Source organism: Asterias amurensis, chromosome 8, assembly GCF_032118995.1.
Source record: "Asterias amurensis chromosome 8, ASM3211899v1".
NCBI classification, from domain to species: domain Eukaryota; kingdom Metazoa; phylum Echinodermata; class Asteroidea; order Forcipulatida; family Asteriidae; genus Asterias; species Asterias amurensis.
Window position 1 is genome coordinate 3,625,481 of NC_092655.1, and position 22,313 is coordinate 3,647,793.

The 22,313-nt window shown below is 39.5% G+C and overlaps 2 protein-coding genes across 2 annotated transcripts; both read left to right on the top strand.

Moving 5' to 3' along the window:
- Positions 1–203: 203 nt before the first annotated feature.
- LOC139940990 (ras-related protein Rab-28-like) lies at positions 204–4,563 on the top strand. Its single transcript, XM_071937395.1, has 8 exons — positions 204–343; positions 941–1,357; positions 1,875–1,971; positions 2,219–2,307; positions 2,445–2,574; positions 2,854–2,957; positions 3,625–3,702; positions 3,953–4,563. Exons 2-8 carry the CDS (start codon positions 1,277–1,279, stop codon positions 4,046–4,048), a joined length of 675 nt encoding a protein of 224 aa, XP_071793496.1. The 5' UTR covers positions 204–343; positions 941–1,276; the 3' UTR covers positions 4,049–4,563.
- Positions 4,564–7,483: 2,920 nt separating this feature from the next.
- Positions 7,484–21,853, top strand: LOC139940762 (WD repeat-containing protein 91-like). The gene is made up of 16 exons (XM_071937139.1): positions 7,484–7,606; positions 8,787–8,941; positions 9,397–9,506; positions 9,628–9,749; positions 10,286–10,369; positions 10,705–10,805; positions 11,168–11,414; positions 11,626–11,968; positions 12,145–12,286; positions 12,641–12,737; positions 12,940–13,034; positions 13,765–13,909; positions 14,261–14,369; positions 15,066–15,178; positions 15,306–15,503; positions 16,075–21,853. Exons 1-16 carry the CDS (start codon positions 7,484–7,486, stop codon positions 16,228–16,230), a joined length of 2,340 nt encoding a protein of 779 aa, XP_071793240.1. The 3' UTR covers positions 16,231–21,853.
- The last annotated feature ends 460 nt before the right edge of the window (positions 21,854–22,313 follow it).

The window sequence follows — 22,313 nt, forward strand, 5'->3', positions numbered from 1 at the left end:
CCAATGTCTTTGCCACCCCCACCCCCCCCCCCCCCCCCCCCCCGTCCCCACGAATATGCAGTTATGCACCCCGCGGATATTACTCAGCAGGTACACTTTGGCAATCTGGAGGTGAGCATGACTGACTCAAGTCTAACCTTTATGTTGACATGACCACAACAAACAGGTAATAAACAGTGTGGGCTTTCTATAGAGCCCAAACAGGCTCACTGGGCGCTGTGAGTGGCATCTCTTTTTGCACATTATTCGTTGGGCTACAAGCGAGTGTTATGTTATGTTGTAAGACGAAGCAACGACCCACTGGTTTTGTGCATGAAACTCGCTTGATTGATTGGTCTCGAAGGTAATTAAATGAACATGTTTAATCAAATAACGATGACTTATTTTTAAACGAAAATCTGATTTGTTTTTACACGCAATCTGACAGCACACATGATATGCCCCCTTGCTTCAACTATGGATGGAAAAATTCGACTTCGAGTTTGTGTTCAAATCATGATTAATAACCAGTACTCAACCAGGCTGTTGGTCTTATAATTCCGACACATGACATTCTGTTCCAATTAAATTTGTTCAATATTTCAACCAATTAAACATCATTACCATTTTAGACATTGTGTTGTATGCGATTTTCCGTATGCTGTCACCATTTTTTCATTCATTAACATTAGGAAATAAAATTTGCTGAAAAGTGGCACTGTTTGGCAGGATTCTGAGGTTTGCAAAGTTTTTCCTCCTGCTTATTAATATTATTAAATATTAAAGATAAAGGCCAAACCATAAGCCAAACCTTTCAAGGAAATTTTTCACCGAGAATGAATAACACATACATTACATCGCCTACCACTAAGCTACCTTCTATTTTTACTGTGCTTGTGTTATAAGTTACAATGTAACAAACTTACATCTTTTTTTCTGCTTCCTTCTGATTTCTTGTCAGACCGGGAAAGATGTTAATCAAATCAATGCAGCGACCTGTAGAATGATACAAGGTTTATTATAACAAAGGTTTCCCGCTGAGGACAACAGTTTTGTAAAGAAGTTAGAATACAAGAACTACAGTACAGCTTAACACCAGTTCATCATTGAGAGAACGGATCACCGATTTCGGGAGAGGGATTACTGAAGCTAACGTTGCTGTTGCACTTGCAGCCCATTCACACAGGTAGTGATTAACATTGAGAAAACAAGAACCCAAAGCCTCAAAAACAGTGCACTCATTTAAGGAGAAGAAGTTTCTCAAGACATTTTGATCGGTTGGTTTGAGAAGTACAAGATGTCTGACTCGGAGGGGGAAGGACCCCAACGTGATAAGCAGCTCAAGATTGTCATCCTTGGAGATGGTTCCTCAGGGAAGGTAGTTATAAATGCTCCTCTATGTTATTTCTTTGTGTTTTTACTCCCAAGTCATCAAGTCCCAGGGTTGGCTGGAAAAGGTCTTTCTTGAACATGATTGGAGTTTAACATTCCAGTTGAATTAGTCAAACAATTGCCAGTCTAATCGTTCTCCTTGCTTGTGAAGAATTGTTGTTCTCTTTCTCCCATAGAGCATGTATGTTTATGTTTTAATACCTGTATCAAAAAGAGCAGAAGCTAAGGACCTAGACAAAAAATACAACTTACTATAACCCTACCAGACTACACATGTAACGCCCATGAGATATCTAACAGCTTTAGTAAAAAGCTAGAAGTATCCATATCTTTCTTACTCCTCCTAGTTTGTCTTAGAATTGCTAATGGCCCGAATACTTCCAGATTCTGCTTTAATAAGGTTAAACTTATGATTTCCCCAATCACCCCAGCTTTTTTTTTGTACATGTATTTTTACAAAGAGAATCGCTACATTTTCATTTGTTTGCATGTTTTAATCGCAGACCTCTCTAGCAACAAGGTATTCACAGGACCAATTTGGCAAGCAATATCAACAGACTGTGGGCCTGGATTTCTTCTTGAAGAGGATAGTCGTTAAAGGTAAAGTTGAATTTTCTACATCGTACCGTAATTAAAATGCATTTATGGTGCTTCGTTGCTGAGCGGATGAGAGCACTTAACTCAAGCTCTGTTGTTTCTAATCAACAGAGAGTGGGTTCGAGTCCAAGTCTTGACACTTACGCAAGACACACAAACCATTTTTGCTTTTTTATTCTAATCTTTTCCAAAGCTGTCAATATGATTTTATGACTTAGGTGTTATTGTTCTTTTTTGTCAACCTATACAGAAGATATGCATGTGACGTTACAAGTATGGGACATTGGAGGACAGACATTAGGCGGTAAAATGCTGGAGAATTACATCTACGGAGCCAAGGTGAGTTCTTTTTCATTTCACTTGAAAACAGCCAGAACCTCAAGAAATTGGGTCCCGAGACTGGTCTTGATAGTTGATACTGAGACCATTCTCAAGACCTACAACTCTGCTAACTTCATGTATTTTGCTCTTTATAGGGAATACTCCTGGTGTATGATATAACAAACTACAACAGCTTTGAGAATGTAGAGGACTGGTATACAAAAGTCAAGGAAGTCTACAAAGATCAGGAACATTGTCCTCACATAGCCCTCATCGCCAACAAGAGTAAGTCCGCAGTTTGTCTTATGCTTCTTCTGTTTTCAATACTAATATGTTAATGGAGATCAGGTTGGCTCAGTGGTTTCTTTCTCTGCCTTTCACCTCCGTCGTTTGAATCCCACCTCAGACCGGAGCCTTGCATGTGTCTAAGGACACCATTAACCAACCGGCCACTAACTCAGAAAGTGTGAATAATCTTTGACATAACTTGTAGCAGTTTTGTAGCATTCTCCTACTTTGACAGTGAAGTTCAAATCATTGATTGATTTTGATTTTGTTTTCTAGTGGACCTTGAACATATGAGAGCTGTGAAGGCTGAAAAACATCAAAGGATGGTCGACAATCATGGCTTTTCAAGCCATTTTGTCTCCGCTCGGACAGGGGACACGGTAAGTCAATCTCTCATCTTTCTTTGTCATTCGGTGTCTGACCGTATAGGGAACCCAATTAATCAAACTTGCATCTCTTTTCTGGGCCATTTTGTGTGTGGGTCCAACAGGGGACAAACAATTTGTAACGCTCTCTGAGCCATTCTGTGTCTGATCGGCTAGGGGACACAGTAAATCAAATTCACATTATCTTTTCTGGACCATTCCATGTCTGGTTGGATAAGGGACACGATAAGTCAAAATTGCATGGTTAATTCTGTAAGTCAAAATAATATCTCTTTTCTGTGCCATTCTGTAGTGGGTTCGATAGGGGAATCAGTCAGTCAAACTCAATCAAACTGTGTCATCTGTGTCTGGTTAATCTGATCTCCATGGGGTGGAATTCACAAAGTGTTAAAACTAGTCTCGCCTTGAGATACATTTAGGGTGATTTACTCTACCTTAGGACTAGCCTTAAGTTTTAATTACTCCTAAAGTACTAGTCCTAAGTTAGGACAATCCTGATGAAATCGAGCCAGACCCATCCAAATTTTGAGTAAAGAGGCAAACTTGCCACCACTGACTTCAAAAGACTCCGCTGTAAACCTTCTGTACATTCAGGAAGCTTCATTTTCACACCAAGAGGAAATAATTTTTTTAATTGCTCATTCTATCTCATCCTTGGCAGGTTGATCTATGTTTCCTGAGGATTGCTGCAGAGATCCTGGGCATCACACTTAACAAAAGTGAACTGGAGAGAACTGCTGTATCCTTTTAAAATATTGCTTAACCTTGCTTGTGCATTAGTTGATTCTTATCTGAAACCTTTTGGTATGAAACAAGATTTCAAGATTTGAAGTAATAGGTTGCATTCGCCCCATATATTATGCTATAATGCAGGCTTGCACAGTACATCAATCATTCAAAACCATACGAACTGTACTAAATGGTCAGTTACAAGAAGGGTTTACTTAAGACATCCTTTCAGTTACTTCCTTGACCTGCTAACACCACAGCGCGTTGTAAAAGCTGAAGTCGTAAACTACAACAGTGACCCACTGCCTCGACCACCGTCCAACCAGGCACGGAGTTCTATGTGTTCTGTAATGTGAGGTCTCCACTTAGTTCATCAAGAGGGTTCGTCAGGGAGGTTAGAGAGCTCATCCTAAGGGAGTTGGCTGTCTGTAACATAAGAGATGGTCTGTGAAGCTACACGGTGTATCCAGATTGGACTTCACTTCTCCGGTTCATCCCTTCATGACTATTGACTAGTGTATGTTGTTTGTAGACAAGTGAATTCACCGAGCACTTGGGAATGTCTACACCTTTGAACCCAGGACTTTAACAAAAGGGATCCGTGTGTTTTGACTGCGGAAAGAAGTCCATGTTTCTTTATGACCAGTGTCTGTTCTTTGTAGACAAGGGGCTGGATTCACTGAGCACATGGGAATCATGGACTGTCTACCCATTGAAACCAAGGACTTTAATGAAAGGAAAGGTGTACTGACAGAGCGAAAAAGTCCTTGTTTCTTTATGACTAGCGAACATGTTCTTTGTTGTCACCTAAGGGGTGGATTCGCCAAGCACATGGGAGTGTCTATTGGTTAAACCGAGGACTATAACAAAAGGGATCCAGAGCAAAGACGACTTTGTTTTAATGTGAGAGCAAAAAGAAGTCCTTCATTTACCGAGTTTAGTAGGTGTAACCTCAATGAGGTTTGACTCACTTGGTTGTTGTTAACTCCCATAGATGACGCTGACCCCACTCAGCTAGTTGAACATGGCTTTAACAAAGTATACACTCACCGAAGAGTGTGTTTTAAACAAAGAATGTGTTTTAAACTCACTGAGTAGAAGTAAAGTCATTCTTGGCTGACTTTGTGGAAGCTGAGTAAGTTTACGTAAGCTCACTGGGCTTTACTTAACTCATTGAGTACAAGTAAACTTAATTGAGTGAGCTTAAGCTGAGTGAGTTTGTGTGAACTCACTGAGTGGAAGTTAAACTCAATTGCTGACTTGGTGTAAGCTGAGTGAGCTTATGTAAACTCACTGGGTTTATGGTAACTCGCTGAAGTAGTGTAAACCGACTCAGTGCAATTTTACTGAGTTGGTTTAAGTGACAAATTCATTGAGTTGATGCAAAGAATTTATATGGATAGTGAAATATTTTTGGACTCGAGATAGCTTAGCTTTGGTTAAATATTCTGCCAATCCACTTCCTAAGGCCCTTATGACAATCATGCACATTGCAATCTTTTGTGTCACCACCGTGTTTTGTTTATTGTGTTTAATATAATGTACAGTACATGTGTATTCAATTTTGTTTCAGAGAAAATCTAAGAAAGTCAAAAACTCGCCAGGTCACAAGAGATGAAAGGTTTTGCTCTTGTTATGATCCCACCTGTACATTTCTATAAGTGGTGATGTAAAAAGTTTTTAAAGAGGGGCTCTGAGGTCAAAGTCAGCTTTGAAATCTACTTATTTACCGAAAGCAAAGCAACAGCAAAGCTGTTTAGAGTAAAATTAACAACAATTTTCCAGTTGGCGTGCTTTCATATTCAGATATAACAATATCACAGATATTGGCTTTAACTTTTCATATCAAGTATTAAGTAAAATCATATTACCCAGTTTTTATATAATGCTCGATCACACCTGAGGGGGTCTGAAAAACCTCGGTATTTGTTTTAACAGGGTGTTACGTTTGATTCTGCATGTTTGATTGCTTTGGACCAAAGACTGCTACTAGACTTATTTTGGGAAGAGTAGCTCGCCCCAAACTCAAGATAAGTCTAGTCTTAACTCTTTGTGAAATCAACCCCTGGCAAACCACCAATAGTTTTGATTCTGAGTTACCATCAGGGTACAGGATTTGTTAATACATATATTGAGGTTTCTTTTCATCCAACTTGATGAGCAGTGTACAGTTTTGAAAACAAATTTGGCATAACACCTTTAGGCTACCTAGAATTTTCCAAATTCTCTTCATTTCTTGTTTTTAAAGATGTATATATTGGAGTCATAAATACATGTAGTACTTTATATTGAGACACTCAGAGAGACTGTACATAAACTTAATGTATTTAATTATGCAAGATATGTATGATTCAGACAGTGTAAATTATGTTTTGTGATTTTGTTTTCTTTCCTTAAAGGAACACGTTGCCTTGGAACGGACGAGTTGGTCAAAACAAAAGCGTTTGTAACCGTTTTTTATATAATGCATATGGTTGGAAAGATGTTTTAAAAGTAGAATACAATGATCCACACAAGTTTGCCTCGAAATTGCGTGGTGGTTTTTCTTCTACTGTGCGAACTAACACGGTCAGCCATTTATGGGAGTCAAAATTTTGACCCCCATAAATGGCCGACGTGTTAGTTGTCGAGGTAAAAGGAAAATCACGCAATTTCGAGGCATGTTTGTGTGGATCATTGTATTCTACTTTTACAACATCTTTCTACCCATATGCATTTTATAAAAAACGGTTACAAACGCTTTTCAAAGACCAACTCGACCGATCCAAGGCAATGTGTCCCTTTAAAAATTATGGACACTGAGGTTAACGGGGTATAATATCGACTGAAATCTTCGGGCGTGAGTTGCAAACAGAGATTGTTCTTTCTGAAAAAATAATTTGTAAGTTTGTAATTAAGTATACCTCAAAGGGCGCCCTATCCTACTCAAATAGCATGGTCTCTCACTAAACCAATGTTGTCCATATACATTTAAAGATGCAGATACGTAATATGGTGGTTCTACACTTTACTATGTTACAGGTAAAGATCAAATACAACTTATTTGGGACTGTTTTCAAACCATTCTTAATCATTTATATGCACTTTGTGTCATTGGAATGTTGAATGATGATAAATAAAAAAGTATACTAAATTATTACTAAACATAAAGTCTTTGTGTATTTTTGTGTGATATTGCAGGAGTTTAGGGTTGCCCCTTTAATCAATCTTTTATTATCCAGGGGTTGGTTTTATAAAGCCCCATAGAATGAAATTGAATTTGAGTCAAATTGTACTCCAACTAACTTGTGTTAATATTTTCAGTTTTGAAACAACTTTTAATGGCTTAACAGTTCCTGAAGGCCAAATACAACTCAATGAACCCTTAAATTTGGGAATATTAGACTTGGTACTTTATAAGTGAAACTATCTTTAAAAACTCAACATTCTACAAGCATCCTCCCAAGTGCAATTGTTGCTGTACGAGTTGTCCTGTTTCCCTAAGAATTTAAGATCTCATCTTAAGGTGAGTTGTCATAGTGATCTGTATTTGTGACATCACATTCCACTTTTACACAGTTGAGATCAATCTTAGCTCTTTAAGACATTGACCACTGATCCCCTTTTATTTGTTCTTATTTGGTATCCATCACATCAGCGTGAACAGCTTTCTCTTTCGTTCGGGAGGCGTTGCCTCAGATACATTTCATGAATGTTGTTGAGCTATCCAATTTGTCAATGTAGTCTGGGTACCATACACAAATTTCCGTGCCGTTCACAAGCAGATGGTGATCAGACTACTTCTTGTCAAAATGGCCGATGCAGTAGAAAGGACAGCTGAACTGGTCCGCGATTATCTCCTTTTTAGAGGATTTACAAACACTCTAAAGTCCTTCGATGCTGAGCTGAAACTAGATAAAGATAAGAAGTTTAGGGTGAGTGAGGTTATTGGTTGAATTAGTATTTGATCTGTTTATAAAATCGCCGATGAAAAGTGGGATGATTTTGTGCCCAATTTCCGGACAGTAAACACACACGTTATTATTGCTCAATTTCATAGCTCTACTTACCGCTGTACTGCCGAACTTTCCGCTTACGATCACAATTCTTCGCTTACTGTGCAAGCGTCGATCTTCTGCATTAGCTGTGGTAGTGTAGAATGCCTTGTTCAGTTGTGGTTATGTGAAGTACACAAGCCGCGCACAAGCCAAAATTGCCGCTAACTCGTGAAATACGCTTGGACCTTGGTTGATTGATGTAATTAAATTAAGCGCAGAAATCTCTGCTTCTTCTGCAAGCGCCACTTCTTTGCTTACGGTTAGCAGAGCCATGAAATATGCGCTGGCCTAGGATCGCAGTGTACGGTGTATAAATTTAAAGTTTTTTTCTGCAATCCAAATATACTTTTAATCTCTAACCAATGTGGTTTTTTTTTTTATACCTGATTCCGTTTATAACTAACACGATATGTTCTTAATGTCCATCATAACTACACTTTTGATGTCTCAACAATAAACAAACTGACATTATTATCATTCCAGAAAATAAATCGGAGGTCCACTCTTCCCTTTTTCCTGTTTTGTTTTAAATTACGATGTAGTGATTGAAAATGTCGCCCTTGTCATGTTTATTAAAGGAACACGTTGCCTTGGATCGGACGAGTTGGTCAAAACAAAAGCGTTTGTAACCGTTTTGTATATAATGCATATGGTTGGAAAGATGTTTTAAAAGTAGAATACAATGATCCACACAAGTTTGCCTCGAAATTGCGTGGTTTTCCTTCTACTGTGCGAACTAACACGGTCGGCCATTTATGGGAGTCAAAATTTTGACCCCCATAAATGGCCGACGTGTTAGTCGACGAGGTAAAAGGAAAACCACGCAATGTCGAGGCATGTTTGTGTGGATCATTGTATTCTACTTTTACAACATCTTTCTACCAATATGCATTTTATAAAAAACGGTTACAAACGCTTTTCAAAGACCAACTCGACCGATCCAAGGCAACGTGTTCCTTTAACAGCATGTATAAGGACAAATCTTACCATTGTGAAACCAGCAGGCATGGAGTAAAACAGCCTTACTACATCGTTATTTGTTGTGTAAATTTACAAGGTTGATAAGGTGCTGGAGCAGCTGCTTCAATCCATCTGGAGTTATGACTTCGCTGGATTACGTAGCTACATGGAGCACTTGGACAGACGAGTGTTCTCTCATCTTGAAGCTAATCAGGTGGCAAACGTCCGCAAGCTTGAAGTCAGTATTCTCAGGTATGATTAGGTTGATCAGGTCTCCGACATCAATTTTCATTGGTGTGTCATGGTCAATGGAATAAGAGCACTGGACACAAGCTCTGGTGTTTCTGTTCTGCAAGTCCTGGTCTTGATACTTGTTGCAGCGTCCTTCGGATGGGACATTAAGCCATTGATCCCGCGTGTGGTGTAATGCATGTAAAGGAACCTAGTGCACTTACGTTGAAAGGGTTTACCCTGGTGTTCATGGTTTAATTGGTTTAATTTTTCGCCATAGCACCTCGTAAACTATTACAAGGTGCTATGTAAAAAAACCTTTTCTCCACAATACCTTGCCGGAAAATTATCTATACATTATCTATACATGTAGATCTTTTTTGTTAGTAAACAATTTGCAACACTTAATTGTGTTTTCTCTATCAAAAATATATGTTTCTGAATTTCAACCGCCTCCATCACTCCAATCCCTGCAGATTGTTTGTAGTCAACGCTCTTCAAAATAATCGGCAAGACAAAGTCACAGAGTTCTTTGAGAAGATGTGCAGTGAGATACAAAATCAGGCCGAGTGGAAAGAGTGGTTCGGTAAGAATGCAACACTCTTTTCTTTGTTTATCTCCATGGGGTGTCATTGGTAATAATTTTTGCTCTTGCTTAAACTAATCTAATAAATTCTACTTTTTTTTAACCATCTTGTTGTTGACAGCGCTACCCTTCTTGAAGACTCCTGAGCAGAGTTCCACCTTTGAGCTGTATTTCAGCAAACAGTGGCAGGAGACGTTGACCATTTCCCTTCACAACTTCTTCAGCATTATCTTCCAGTCAATGCATATCCTTTTAATCATCAATATTACAGACTCACCTTTGAAGCAGTTTCTTTTTTATATTCTGTTTGCGGTAACACCCTGTATACCTACATGTACTTTGCTGTGAAAAATGTTTCTTGAGAACTTGTCTTGCCATAGAGGTGTTGGCTACAAGGTGTAGGCTACACGTGACTGATTTCTCGGTTAACCCAAATCAACTGCCACCAGGGGCATGTTGTCACCTACTACTGGGTCTAAAAAATATACATGTATGGATGGGTTTCATTCACTATGACCCTGGCTGATATAGCAGAATGCACTACATTCTAGACTTTGTATGAAGCAATAATTGATGAGTGCCTTGCTCAAAGGTACAAGTGTTATGACAGGGATTCGAACCCACTCTGCTGCTGGCAACATCAGAGCTTGGATCCACTGAAAAGTGTCATGACAGGGATTCGAACCCACTCTGCTGCTGGCAACACCAGAGCTTGGATCCAGTGAACTAGACTGTTCGGACATGCCACAAGTTGTACATTTCCTTGACTTGCCTCTTTACCTCTGCCTGCTTTGCTGAACTTTGACGCTGAACAGCAGAGAATGAACGACTTACAAGACACCAATGCACTCCTTAAGAAACAGGTACCCATTAAGAACCACTTAAGATGAAGACAAAGTGTACTTTTGTAAATTGTCTTTATACGTATGTACTTGGGCCAAAAGAACTGCCACATAAAGGGTGTACATGTACATGAATCAGGATGTAGTATGCAGTTTGTATGATAACTAGTTCTTGTCTTTGAATCCCAAAATGTCTACTAGGAAAATCCATTCTAAATAATTTGTGAAGTAATGGAATAAGTATCTATTATTTATGATCTTGGCTGTTTTGTTTGTTATTTTTCAGAGGGGGGGGGTTGCTCATTAGAGTATACAACTTGTGAGTAAATAAGATGGTTATTTCTGTTCTTTGACAGCTTTTAATATTGGAGCACTCTGAGAAGGAGAAAACAATCGGTTCGGTAAAGGAATCTGAAGACAACGTGCAAGTCATGGATGACTTTGCTGCCCTACCAACGTAAGACCACATACTAAAGTTACTTTTTTTTCAGCAATTCCATTTTATTTTAATGTGGCAATGTTTGGGGTCTTTGCACGAGCACCATTTGTCAATCTCTCTCGATTAGTGTTGGCTCTGAAATGAACCGAAAGTTGACAACTCAATGCTTCGATCAGTATGCTCTGATCGTCTTCTCGAGAATACTGTTGCTAAATGATGCTTTAAGGCCCGGTCACACAGGCCTCGATAACGAGAACGACATTGGCCGGAGCTGGGACTAAACCTAACCTAAAACACACTGGGAGTGGGCAGGGAGTGTAAGCTTAATGAACTGAATTAACAACATGAAACTCTGGGTTTTTGTTTTCCTTTGATTGTAGGATAATTGACAGTAAAGACCCTCAGTCCAAACTCAATAAAGGAAGTATCTCCAAAAAGACGGTTTCACCAGGGGCAGCACGTCGTCTCATAGGCAGCTCAACACCAGGGGCTGCACGGAGAGCTCTGCCTGCCTTCCTAGGGGGCGCTAGAGATAAGGAATCCACTCAGGTTACCAAAGGGAAGGAGATCCCAGTTGGCAAGAGGATAGAGGCCTCCCAGGTACCTTCAGTTGGTACCCCAGCTCAGGTCGGTCATTTGGCCCTGATTTCTACATCATCATCCTTTTTAAACGACTTTTAACATTATTAACCCTCCCACTGTTGAACCATTTAATGTCATCTGCAGTGGCTTTGAATAATGGATAAATGCCAGCCTGCAATATGAAATCACATAAATACACAGTCGGGCCTCTTTACTTGTCTTTCTTTCCCTAAATATGTATTTTTCCCCGTTGCAGAGTTCCATTGTCCAATCCAGTCAGCAGCAGCAGCAGCAGCGCCAACTCAAATCCCAACAAATCCAGATCGCCCAGCAGCAGAGGCGAGAGCTCTTAAATCAGTCCAACCAAGTGAAAGCATCGCAACGAATACAGTCGCAGTCCAGTGTGGAGGAGTACGGCTTGTCGGAGACAGTCTCATGGAAGCAAGCGTCCAAGGGTAGCTTCGGATCTTCTATGCCGCTAGTCCCAGAGCCCCTTCAGCAGGATGCTGCGTTGAGGAAAGAGCCGGAAGTAGTCTCACCCAGGATTTCAACAACAGCTGGTGAGACAACGGAGCATAAAGCATCTGCACCAACTAAAGGTACGTACTGGAGGCGATCAGAGCAAACTGATTCAAACTTTGAGCCGTCAACCACTGGTTCTCTTTAGAACCATCACAACTCAAAAGAGATTTACATGTACACATGGTGCTACCTTTAACCAAAGGTGCCTTTATTTGACTGTAATACAAAAAAGGGCTTGTTTTGAATTTTGTAGCATTCACAGACTACGAAGGTGGAGCGCCATTCCTTGTGCTCAGTCAAGATGAATACACAGAGCATCATTCCTGCATCACAGCCTGCAAGTTCAATCCTTCGGCTACTACTGTAGCTAGTGTAGATACAGACGGTGTTGTCAAGTAAGTGCTCTCCCTCTTCTCTGAAGTTTCAATACATGTACATTGCTGGCCTGTATTTAGGGAAGTGATTCTTTCGCTTTAAGACAGAATTCCGACTTTCTGATTTTAGCCTGGCATTTGACTGGCAATTTTGACTTTTAAGTTTCGGACCAGAAAAAAAGGGATATGGTGGTAAAATTTCAAAGAGAAAGTGTCTTCAAGTTCGTTTGACAGTTCTTGATTATGTGCTATATGTAGATTTAATGTTGGGATCGTTTGAAAATAATGTACAACAACTACAAACTTGAGCAAAACAAAGCAATTAAGGACATTGACAAATTAAATTAATGAGAAATGTATTTATGTTTTGGACAGAGTGTGGAAATTTGCACCTTCGCCAATGACGACTGCTACAATCATGTTCAAATCACCTGTACTCTCAATAGAATGGGCTTCCAAATCAGATCGCCTGGTAAGAAAAACATAATTTTACTGATATACCAATTTAATCATAAACTGTATTTGTGTTTTGCCCAGTTCATCTCAAGCCACTCTGGGTCTCCTGCTGGATTGCTTTTTGAATGTCAGATTTGTTCTAGCTTTGTTCAACTAGAATTTGATTAACATGAACATGGTTAGTTTGGCTTATGGTTTGGTGTGTTTTTCGTTGACAGTTATTATTGGGGAGCTCAAGCGGCACTGTCAAGGTCTATGACACAGAAATGAAGAAGCCACTGTTTGACATCGAAACAGATTCTGCACATCCAAGGTCCGTGCTTTTTTAATATCTACATGATTCAAGTCTATTTTGTGTTCATGCCGGTGGTGTAACCAGGTATCCTACAACAACGAGTGAAAACTACCCCGCTCACTGGGCCATTTATTCCTTAACCAAAAACCATCTCAGCTTTCTGGGGAGTATACAGTTTAACCCCTAGTATGTAGTGCACCATCTAAATCAATCACTAGAATCACCTCTGCCCTCCAAGATACCCATTTACCCCTGGGTTAAGAGAAGCAATTACAGTTAAGTGTCTTGCTCAAGAACACAAGTGTTATGACCGTAATTTGAACCTACAATCCAATGATTTTGCCACAAGGAATTGAACATGGTGCACCGGACCGCTCAACAAGGACTTGGCAATTGAAAGAAAACATAAGACATATTTTACGAAGACTTACAAAGTTTCCCTGGCCAGGTCTTGGTATTTATGTCAGTAAGGATGCCTATGTTCTATAACGTTATCAGTCTGAATGTTAAAGTCCTAGAGGATCTTGACCTGGTCGTTTATTATTACTCTTATTATTATTGTTATTGTTACCCACTATGGTGAAAGAGCATTCTCAGTTGCTGCACCAACTTGCTGAAAGAAGCTCCCTCTACACATCCATGACTCATCTTACAAACACATCTTTTCAGACAATGTTAAAGTTCTGTGGAACGCCTGTGGAAAGCGCTATTTAAATATTTATTTCTTTTATTTTTATTTTTTTTACAGGGTTGTGTCACTATGCTGCAGTCCTAATGGATCAACCTTCATATGCTCAGTGGGGAGTACGTCTCAACTACAACCATCAGGTCTGCCCGCTACAGCTCTGTCCTCAAGACTATTACTGTGTGACATCAAACAGATGAAAGTAACGGTAAGTGCTAGAGTTGGGACATTTAAAGGCAAATTTTTCTTTTTTTCACCCCCAAATTATGCTTTGATTTGATGAGCAGACTGGTTTCATGAACATCAGAGGTTGTTGTTGCTTTCAAATCCCTCAAAGGTTCCCATGGCTTGTTTATGTTTCTAGAATTGCAAGGGTCGTGGGTTCGAATCCCACCCAAGTAACATGCCTGTGATATTTTTTCACAGGGCTTGGGAAAGTACTGAGTATAAAGTGCTTACACACATGGATGTATGGGCAAAAACCAAAATTAATATTCTTTATCCCTGATGCAAATTTAACATATCTTATTGTTTATGTTTGTTTGTTTGTTGTTTACAGAATGAACTTGCCATGACTACAAACTCAGGTTGCGTTAACTGTATGGCGTTCAATCACAATGGACACCTTTTGGTTACCGGGGCTGCGGATGGCATGATCAGGATTTTTGGTAAGTTCCCTGGAGTCAGGAGTAACAGATAAAGAGTTGACCAGGGCTCGATACATTGAACTGCGCGTTAAACCAATGGGCTGCCGGGGACACTATATTACGTAGCACTATAACACGTAGCACTGTTATGCGACACAGCGATGGGCTGACAAACTGGCCATTCACGTTTCTGTGTGTGTTCATCAGTACATCTTTACATTGATCAACAACAAAATAGATTTTGAAAACTTGTGTCGAAACTCCTGATCAAGAAGGTGTGGAAATTCCGACAGAAATAAAGGGAGAATATTACAAAATGGCAGTGTATAAGGAGTTCAAACAGGGAAATTAATGTAGGGGAAATTACATTTTGCAGTGTTAGATATCGCTATCTCTTGAAGAGCAAGGAATGGGAATGAAGAAGCAATACACTTGTGGCAGTTCAGAATGATCAGGTGGCATCCAGATTTTGGAAGATTTGAGGTGTTGAACACGCTCTCTGTCTTCAAAATCCAAATTGATTTAAAAAATTTAATATTGCCAGCTCCATTACGCAGAAACGTATGGCCGGGATGTCCTTTTTGTGAATAAATCGGGTGTCAACCTCTTCACATCAAAGATGAAACCCAATCAAGTTTAACTTGATTCTGTCTAAACACAAGGTACAATGTTATTGTGTTGAAACTTTGCTTTTTGATATTATTATTTTTTCTGAAGATATGCAACGTGCTGAGAGTCTGCTGAGTTGGCATGCACACTCTGGTCAGGTTTACGCAGCCCAGTTCAGCTTGGACGAGACGTCCGTTCTTAGTATGGGATCAGACAACAAGGTGAGTCTTCAGGAAAAAATACATGTTGATGAATTGTATTAAGCTTTTCAATGAATCACTGTAATGGCCGTGTTTCACTCATTGGAAATTTGTAGTAAATGAGGCTATTTTGTTTTACAATGTTCAGTTTACACAGTGGAGTATAAACCGAGTGGGTGAGAAACTTCAGCAGCTGCTAATCCACGATGGGGCGACAGGGCCATTTGTCATGTCAGGCTTTGGCGGTTATAAACAACAGCAGGCACCACGGGCCAAACTGTTCGCATTCGATAGCACCGGTACCCATGTGCTGACCTGTGCTCCGTATGGTGGTATCATTTATAAGGTAGGCTTCATTCAAACTGTTAATGCGAACACCCACACACAATTCTGAATGAATCTTAATGGCATGGAGGTTGCTGTAGACTGTTCTGTGGTTGATTAATATAAATAAAACGTGCTGGTTGGCATGGACCGCCGAATGTTAGTAAAACATTCAAACTAGTCAACAGATGTTCTGACAAAATTTTACATTTTCTGCAGAATTTCTATTTAGTAAAGTATTACTGATGATTAGTTGCCTTGTTTAAACAAGTTCAACGATATGTTTAAATAGTTGTGTGACATTATTACAAACTGTGGTCATCTGTTGTTGCTTTGCATTTATGACTTTCCATAGTTTTTTTAACCTCGGTTGGCAAAAACTCTGGCTGTGACATTGCAATAGAAAGGTCTGTGCACAAAGTGACTGTCTGTAGTCTGGGGCATCCGATGTGAGTGTTCACTTGTGACCAATCAAGTGAAGGTACCAGACATTATTCAAAATCTGACTCACATTAACGGCTTATTGAAACCGTTTCCAAATCGTACAATAAAGTAAAACACTTTGAATATCTTTTGTCTGGATTGTTTTTCAGCTTCACAGAGAGCAAGGGGCCTTGAGACTCTTGACAATCCTTGGACATCGGACACCCGTTGTGAGCGTTGACTGGTGTACGTCGGTGAATACCGGTATGTGCCTAACAGGGTCTATGGACGGTCGTGTACAAGTAACTACATTACTCACTCAGTAACGATACCAAAGACATTTGCCAGTAATTTAGAGCCAAATAAGTAATCTATTCCGAAGAGCAGAAATTTCCAGATATTTGATAAATTTTTTCGAAGAGCATCGACTGAAATATTGATAATTTTTAAAGAAGCAGAAATGTTGTTTGCTGCAAAGTTTTATTTTGTAGTTATTTTTATGCCCTGCGGTAAGTGAAGCCACTAAGGGTTGAATACCCTATCCGACATGTTCTTTTGTTGGTGTGGATGTGTATGTGTGTGCAACCATAGTCTGAGCGATAAACTCAAGAAAGACATGACTTATCAACTCCAAACTTGTTTCCTTAATTGGGTTTGTGGATAGTTCAGTAGCTTGTTTTTTGTGTGGCTCTCCTCAGTCAAGGTCATTTTGGCTAAAAGTAAAGAAATGTTTTCCCAGTGTGTGTGGATTGGTCTGTGGATTGGTCTGTGGATTGGTCTTTGGACTGTTCTTGGGACTGTTCTTGGGACTGGTCTTGGGATCCCTGAGAAGTCTATTGATCTTGGATCAGTTACATCATTTGTCAAGAAAGGTGCACTCTTTCCTGTCACAGTCAGTCAAAGACTTTCGCCAGCTGTGACAATCCAATGTTCTCTTCAGGCAGCCCTGATCTGACGCTGTTCCTTGAGACTCCCTGACTGCGAGTCTTGCATGTCCCGTGTTATGCAACTTAATAGCCTTTGCTGACGTTTGCATCTGGTTGCCATCTTGCCTAAGGCATTGTAGTGTAGGGCTCGCTGAGCCTAAGCATGGGACTACCATCCCTACTTATAGATGCAAACTCATAGGAGATCATGTTGGCTTAGTTGTACCCGACCTTGCCCATCATCACCCCACCCCCCCCCCCTCCCTTGCAGACCCACAGAACTGGGGGAAAGTATTGAGTATACAGTGCTTACTACACATCAGTGTAAGGGAAGTACCAAACTTATATACATGTACATGTAATTACTTTCTTTGCTCACAGTTTTTGAGCCCCCATCAATTCTTTATCTTCTTTTATCTCAAATATCCCGTTTGCCTTGACGAACTTGTCTATCTTTTCTTGAAGGAGGCAGACGGGCTCTTGAGCTTACTCCTACATGTCTGCTGAGCATATTAAGCTGGTGCCATGATCTTATCCTATTCTATGAACTTGTCCCCTTCTTGGTGCTTGTAAATGAAACAAATTTCCTCTTTTGTCTTGTGATATGTATGACCTGTTCTTGTGAGGACAGACCACTAGGCAGGGCAATTTTATCACAGCAAAACTTTGTGAAAGTCAGTTTCAATGCAAACAAACTAAAGTTAAACTATTCTCCTTGTGAATTCAATAGTGCTGATTGTGTGAAGGTATTTCATCGGGAATTCTCGGCCCAGTTCCACTTCCATGGCAAGGCTGCACCACAGAATTCTATGCTAACTATTCTGATGATATGCCGCCATGTAAAGTGATTCTATTATATAGTGTTTTGCAGTAAGTAGTAAGCAGTGAAACAGGGCCCTGGGTCTATTTCATAGAGGTGTTTAAGTAATAAATACTGCTTGAGTAATTTCTGCTAAGCAAAAATAAGCGATGTGTATCAAGCACAGTATACTCGGTACTTTCCCAGAGTCCTGAAACAAAAATCCAAAATGATATTTTGTTATCCCTGATGAAATTATGACCTCAGTTAACGGGATTGTATCTGTGTTGTTATTGGAACCCACTGTGCGCCTCAATCCTATGTGGTTTTCATTATTTTCAGTAACGCTTCTCAGATTCATGTTGGGGGATAAAAAGTGATAATTTTTTCCATAATCGCTGTATTTCGATGTGAAAAGTTTCGCAAAATGCATTATTATCCATCCAAAGCTGCTGTACTTGTTACCAAGTAAGTTTTTATCCCCAATAATTTATCACCATTATCAGTCATTACCAAACATACGTATAGAGACGTATAGAGACCCCTACAAAGGTTACATGATGTATGAAATAACAGAGATTGAAACTAGGGCAATGGAGTTGGCTTCCAGAATCTAAGGCAATGCCTCACCTGGGAGTGAAGCTCCTGAATTGCCCTTGGGAGATTAAGAGCTTCTCCCGGATGACTATTCCCTCAGCACCCCTCAGCAGATCCAATATCCCCCCTCAGGCTAAGGCTTAGCTTAGATCTCCTCTTTTCAGTCTCGACAAAAAATCATCTCTGAAATTGCCCTTTATGGGAAGGATTTTTCTCCAATTAGCTCTACTGGCTTTTTGTACTGTATTGATTTTTGTTTTTATTTAGCATTTAGTTTTATTGTTTTATCATTATTATTATTATTATTATTATTATTACAGTGAGGTTGTGTGTCTGGTTTCCTGTATTGAAAGTTCAATCTCAGTGCAAGTTATCAAGTTGACAAATGGGGCCACACTATTTTCATCACAGCCTCCTTGTCGTCATCATATTCACCATCAGCAGTAGTCCATATAAAGATTTGTGCAGGATGATCTTTGCCTTATTAAGACCATAATTTCCCTGTCGTACTTTTGAAAAATCGACCCTATACCTCACTCATCCACGTAGACGTAAACAAAACAAAATCCAGGTCAATGCTCGACTGTAATATCTCATTACTTTGGCAGTAATTACTGGTGGCATCATAATGTTTTGTGTACTGTTAACTGCAGCAGTCTAGTGAGAAGTGCTGAACTATTGCAAAGTGTTGACTGAAGCTGTCACTGTCAGCAGAACAAGGACCCATCCACAATAATAGCTTATGAGTGTGGGGTTGAACGCATCACAAGTTAAATGCAACTGCCGTGAACTGGTTTTTAATTGAGGTACTTCACTAATGCACCTTTCTCATTAAAATTTATTAATCCATTGCACTGACGTCACAAATGTGTACTTTCTGCTGACGTCACAAATGTCCACTTTCTGCCTGTGATTGATGAGACATGTCGTGTACATCCTCGGTACAATTTGACATCATGAAACAAACTACTGTTGAACTATCCTAGTTCTCAGTTTTTATCAGGTGACTGAAGCTTTGTTTCGTAACCGCCAACGCTATGGAATGATCTCCTCTGTCAATTTCTTACCCTTGACTCCTTTGAGATCTTAACAAGCCAGCTAAAGACTTGTCTCTTTAAATCTACTTACTTGTATTTCATTGCATTTGTCATGTTCTCATGAGCTATTGTGAGCTATGTTTCTTAAAACTTCTCTTTACTTTGCTTGGCACGTCAGAATAGGTGATGGTGCTCTACAAATGCCCATTGATCGATTGATTGATTGATTGATTGACTGATTGATTGATTGACTGATTGATTGATTAATTGATTGATTGATTTTTTTTTGGTGACTTTTCAAAGCAAACACTTTATTCAAACACAAAATACAGCGCATACATGTACATGACACATACCCGACACCATTGCACTTTTTTTCTGTCATGTTATCTTCAAGAAGTCTGCAACTAATCCAACACTGGTTTTTTTTAGTGGTGACCACTGTCATCAAGATTGCCTTTCCCTTAAGAATCGATGGTACACCCTCCAGCAAAGTCTGCAGTCGTGAGGAAGATGCTATCAGCCACTGGGGCTTCAAACAGTAGACATACAGACCACTAGTCAATAAGCAATAAGCAAAGTCATCCTGAAATGTCACTTCTTACAGATGTCTTGCTTCCTGTCCTCTGGCGTCTTATCCCCACCCACCCATCCACCCCTCCTCCCCTACAAAATCCCAGAAAGTGGTTTGGTGAAGACCTCATTGGCAAAGCGAGCTCTGCTGTGATTTTTTTAGTTTGTATTGTCAACACCTTTTCCAGGTCATTGTTATTAAGATTAACTCATTAGTCAGATGTGCTATTGTTTTTGAGAAATCCTTTCTTATCTTCAGTTCGGACGACGTCTCATATTTCCTGGTTCTGTATTGATTTAGTTAAAGGGTTTGGATATTTTTGGTACAACACGAAACACAATGTCCACAGATTTACATTAAAGTTACAGGGTTTGAATAATGATTGATAGTAGAAAGCTTCCCTTCAAATATAACTTATGAGGTGCTGTATTTTTTTTTGAAATGAGTAAAACAATGTCACAAAAATAATTTGCGTTTCAGAAGACGAAAATTATTCACAGTGAGAAAGAATTGATGTCATGGCCAAAAAGTAGATCTACAAAATGTATCGAAACTCTTTAAGGGAGTATTCTCATCTGCTTCAGTGGTTTTAGTCGTGCCTCCCCTGTCTATCAGAACACTGACATAGTATCGTTTACACACATCTACCTGTTTGCTTCATTTTGACATTCTGCAAGCGCAATTGTCTTGTGGCGATGGGAACAAAAAAGAGAGAGGTAATGAACCGATAGATGTTGGAGATAATCAATAGGTAGACTTGTGTGTTTTTATTAAAACATCAGTTTGGTTGATGTATGGAGGAATCGTAGGAGCTTAAGGGATGGCCTGGACTGTTTCTTGTGTGTAGCAATGAGGGGGATGAGGTTGTGTTAAGTTTAGTCCGGGCTGTTTGTCTGATGCTAGGGCATGTTCTCAGTTTTGGTTATACTGTAGTAGCTAACGATGCATGCTTGATTATGCATGAGGTCTTTGGCTGCAAAGTGTAGGGGCCTTGACTCAGGAAGCAACTTGTACAGGCAACTTTGAGGCAACCAACTGCAGTGCATGCTACAGGACCTCTTTGGTAGCCTACTTTATGAGAAATGTTGATGTTTGGATGAGAAAAGGACGTCTCCCAATCAACAAATATGTGAAGTATAGTGTGTGAGCACTGACATGTTAATGGCTTTTTTATCATGAAGATTGCCTGGATATGGTTGTAAATTGCCTCGTGTGACATGGCCCTTAGGCTGCATTGGAAAGGTCGCCTTTGAACATGTTAATCAGACTCAGTGATTGTACAATTTCTGTTGTCAAAGTTCAAAAGGGAAAGGGGGAACAGCATTATTTAACCTAAGAACCAATTTCATTAAACAAAATCTAGCTTGATCCTCTCGGCAGATGTCATAATTATCATTGTATGTATAAATGAACAAACAACGAGGGTATGTAGTCCACAGTGTATAATTGTTATTCTTACAAATTCAAGTAAATAGATTTCCATCCACAAAATGTATAAAGTATATCAGAAGGTTGTTAACAATCTAGAAAGTATCAGAGAATTTATAAATGTAAAATAAGATTATTTTGTACACATGACAGTTTTTTTAAATAAAGACACATTCACAAAATGTTGGTTTTTGTTCCTTTTAATTTGATTAGTTCCTAGTTCAACTTTGGGTTGCTTAGTTCCCAGTTCACTATTAACCAGAAGTAAACAATACACAGGATAGAGCTTGTTTTGTACTTAATATTGTAGTTCAAGTTTTCTATAGGTTACGGTCAACGAGTATTACGCAGAATTTAATTACTATTTCGTATACCATTACCAAGTGTAAACGTTTCACCTTGCTCTATATAGTTTCAACTCCATCATGTTGAAACTGATTAATGTGTTCTCACGTTTTTGACACTTGACAAATTTGATCATGGGGCTATATTTTATAGCTCCATGATTTGACCCAGTCCTTGTTTGTTTGGTCATATTTTTAAAGTCAAGTTGCCATGTAAGATGATTAAAGTGTTGGGCGGATTGCATATTAGGGAAATAGTAAGGTGGCGCTATGCCTTGTACGGGTTTAACCTAAATGTGTTAACTAATGAACCAATTAAAAAGAAAACATACTGATGTATTTTCACACGTATTCGACACATGATAAATTTGACTCGCTCCACGTTGGACATCATGATTTTCAAGACAGTTTTTTTTTTTACATGATCAACATGTCAGACAGATTTACGCATGGAGATTATTTCCGGAGTCATTACTGTCTCTCGTTTCCAGCAAGCTCTTTAGATAATGATTCAACCCAAATAATATCCATCCTGCAAATACCAGACATGGTACCGTCCTTAGGGAGGCTGCAGCCCGACACTATGGGCGTTTATCCTCAGACCAAACAAAAACAGAAAAGGAGAAAAGCTTTTACGCCAAATTGGCGAATGGGATAATATGAGCATGTTATTAGCTCAGATCACCGGCCTAAGGTTTTTGACC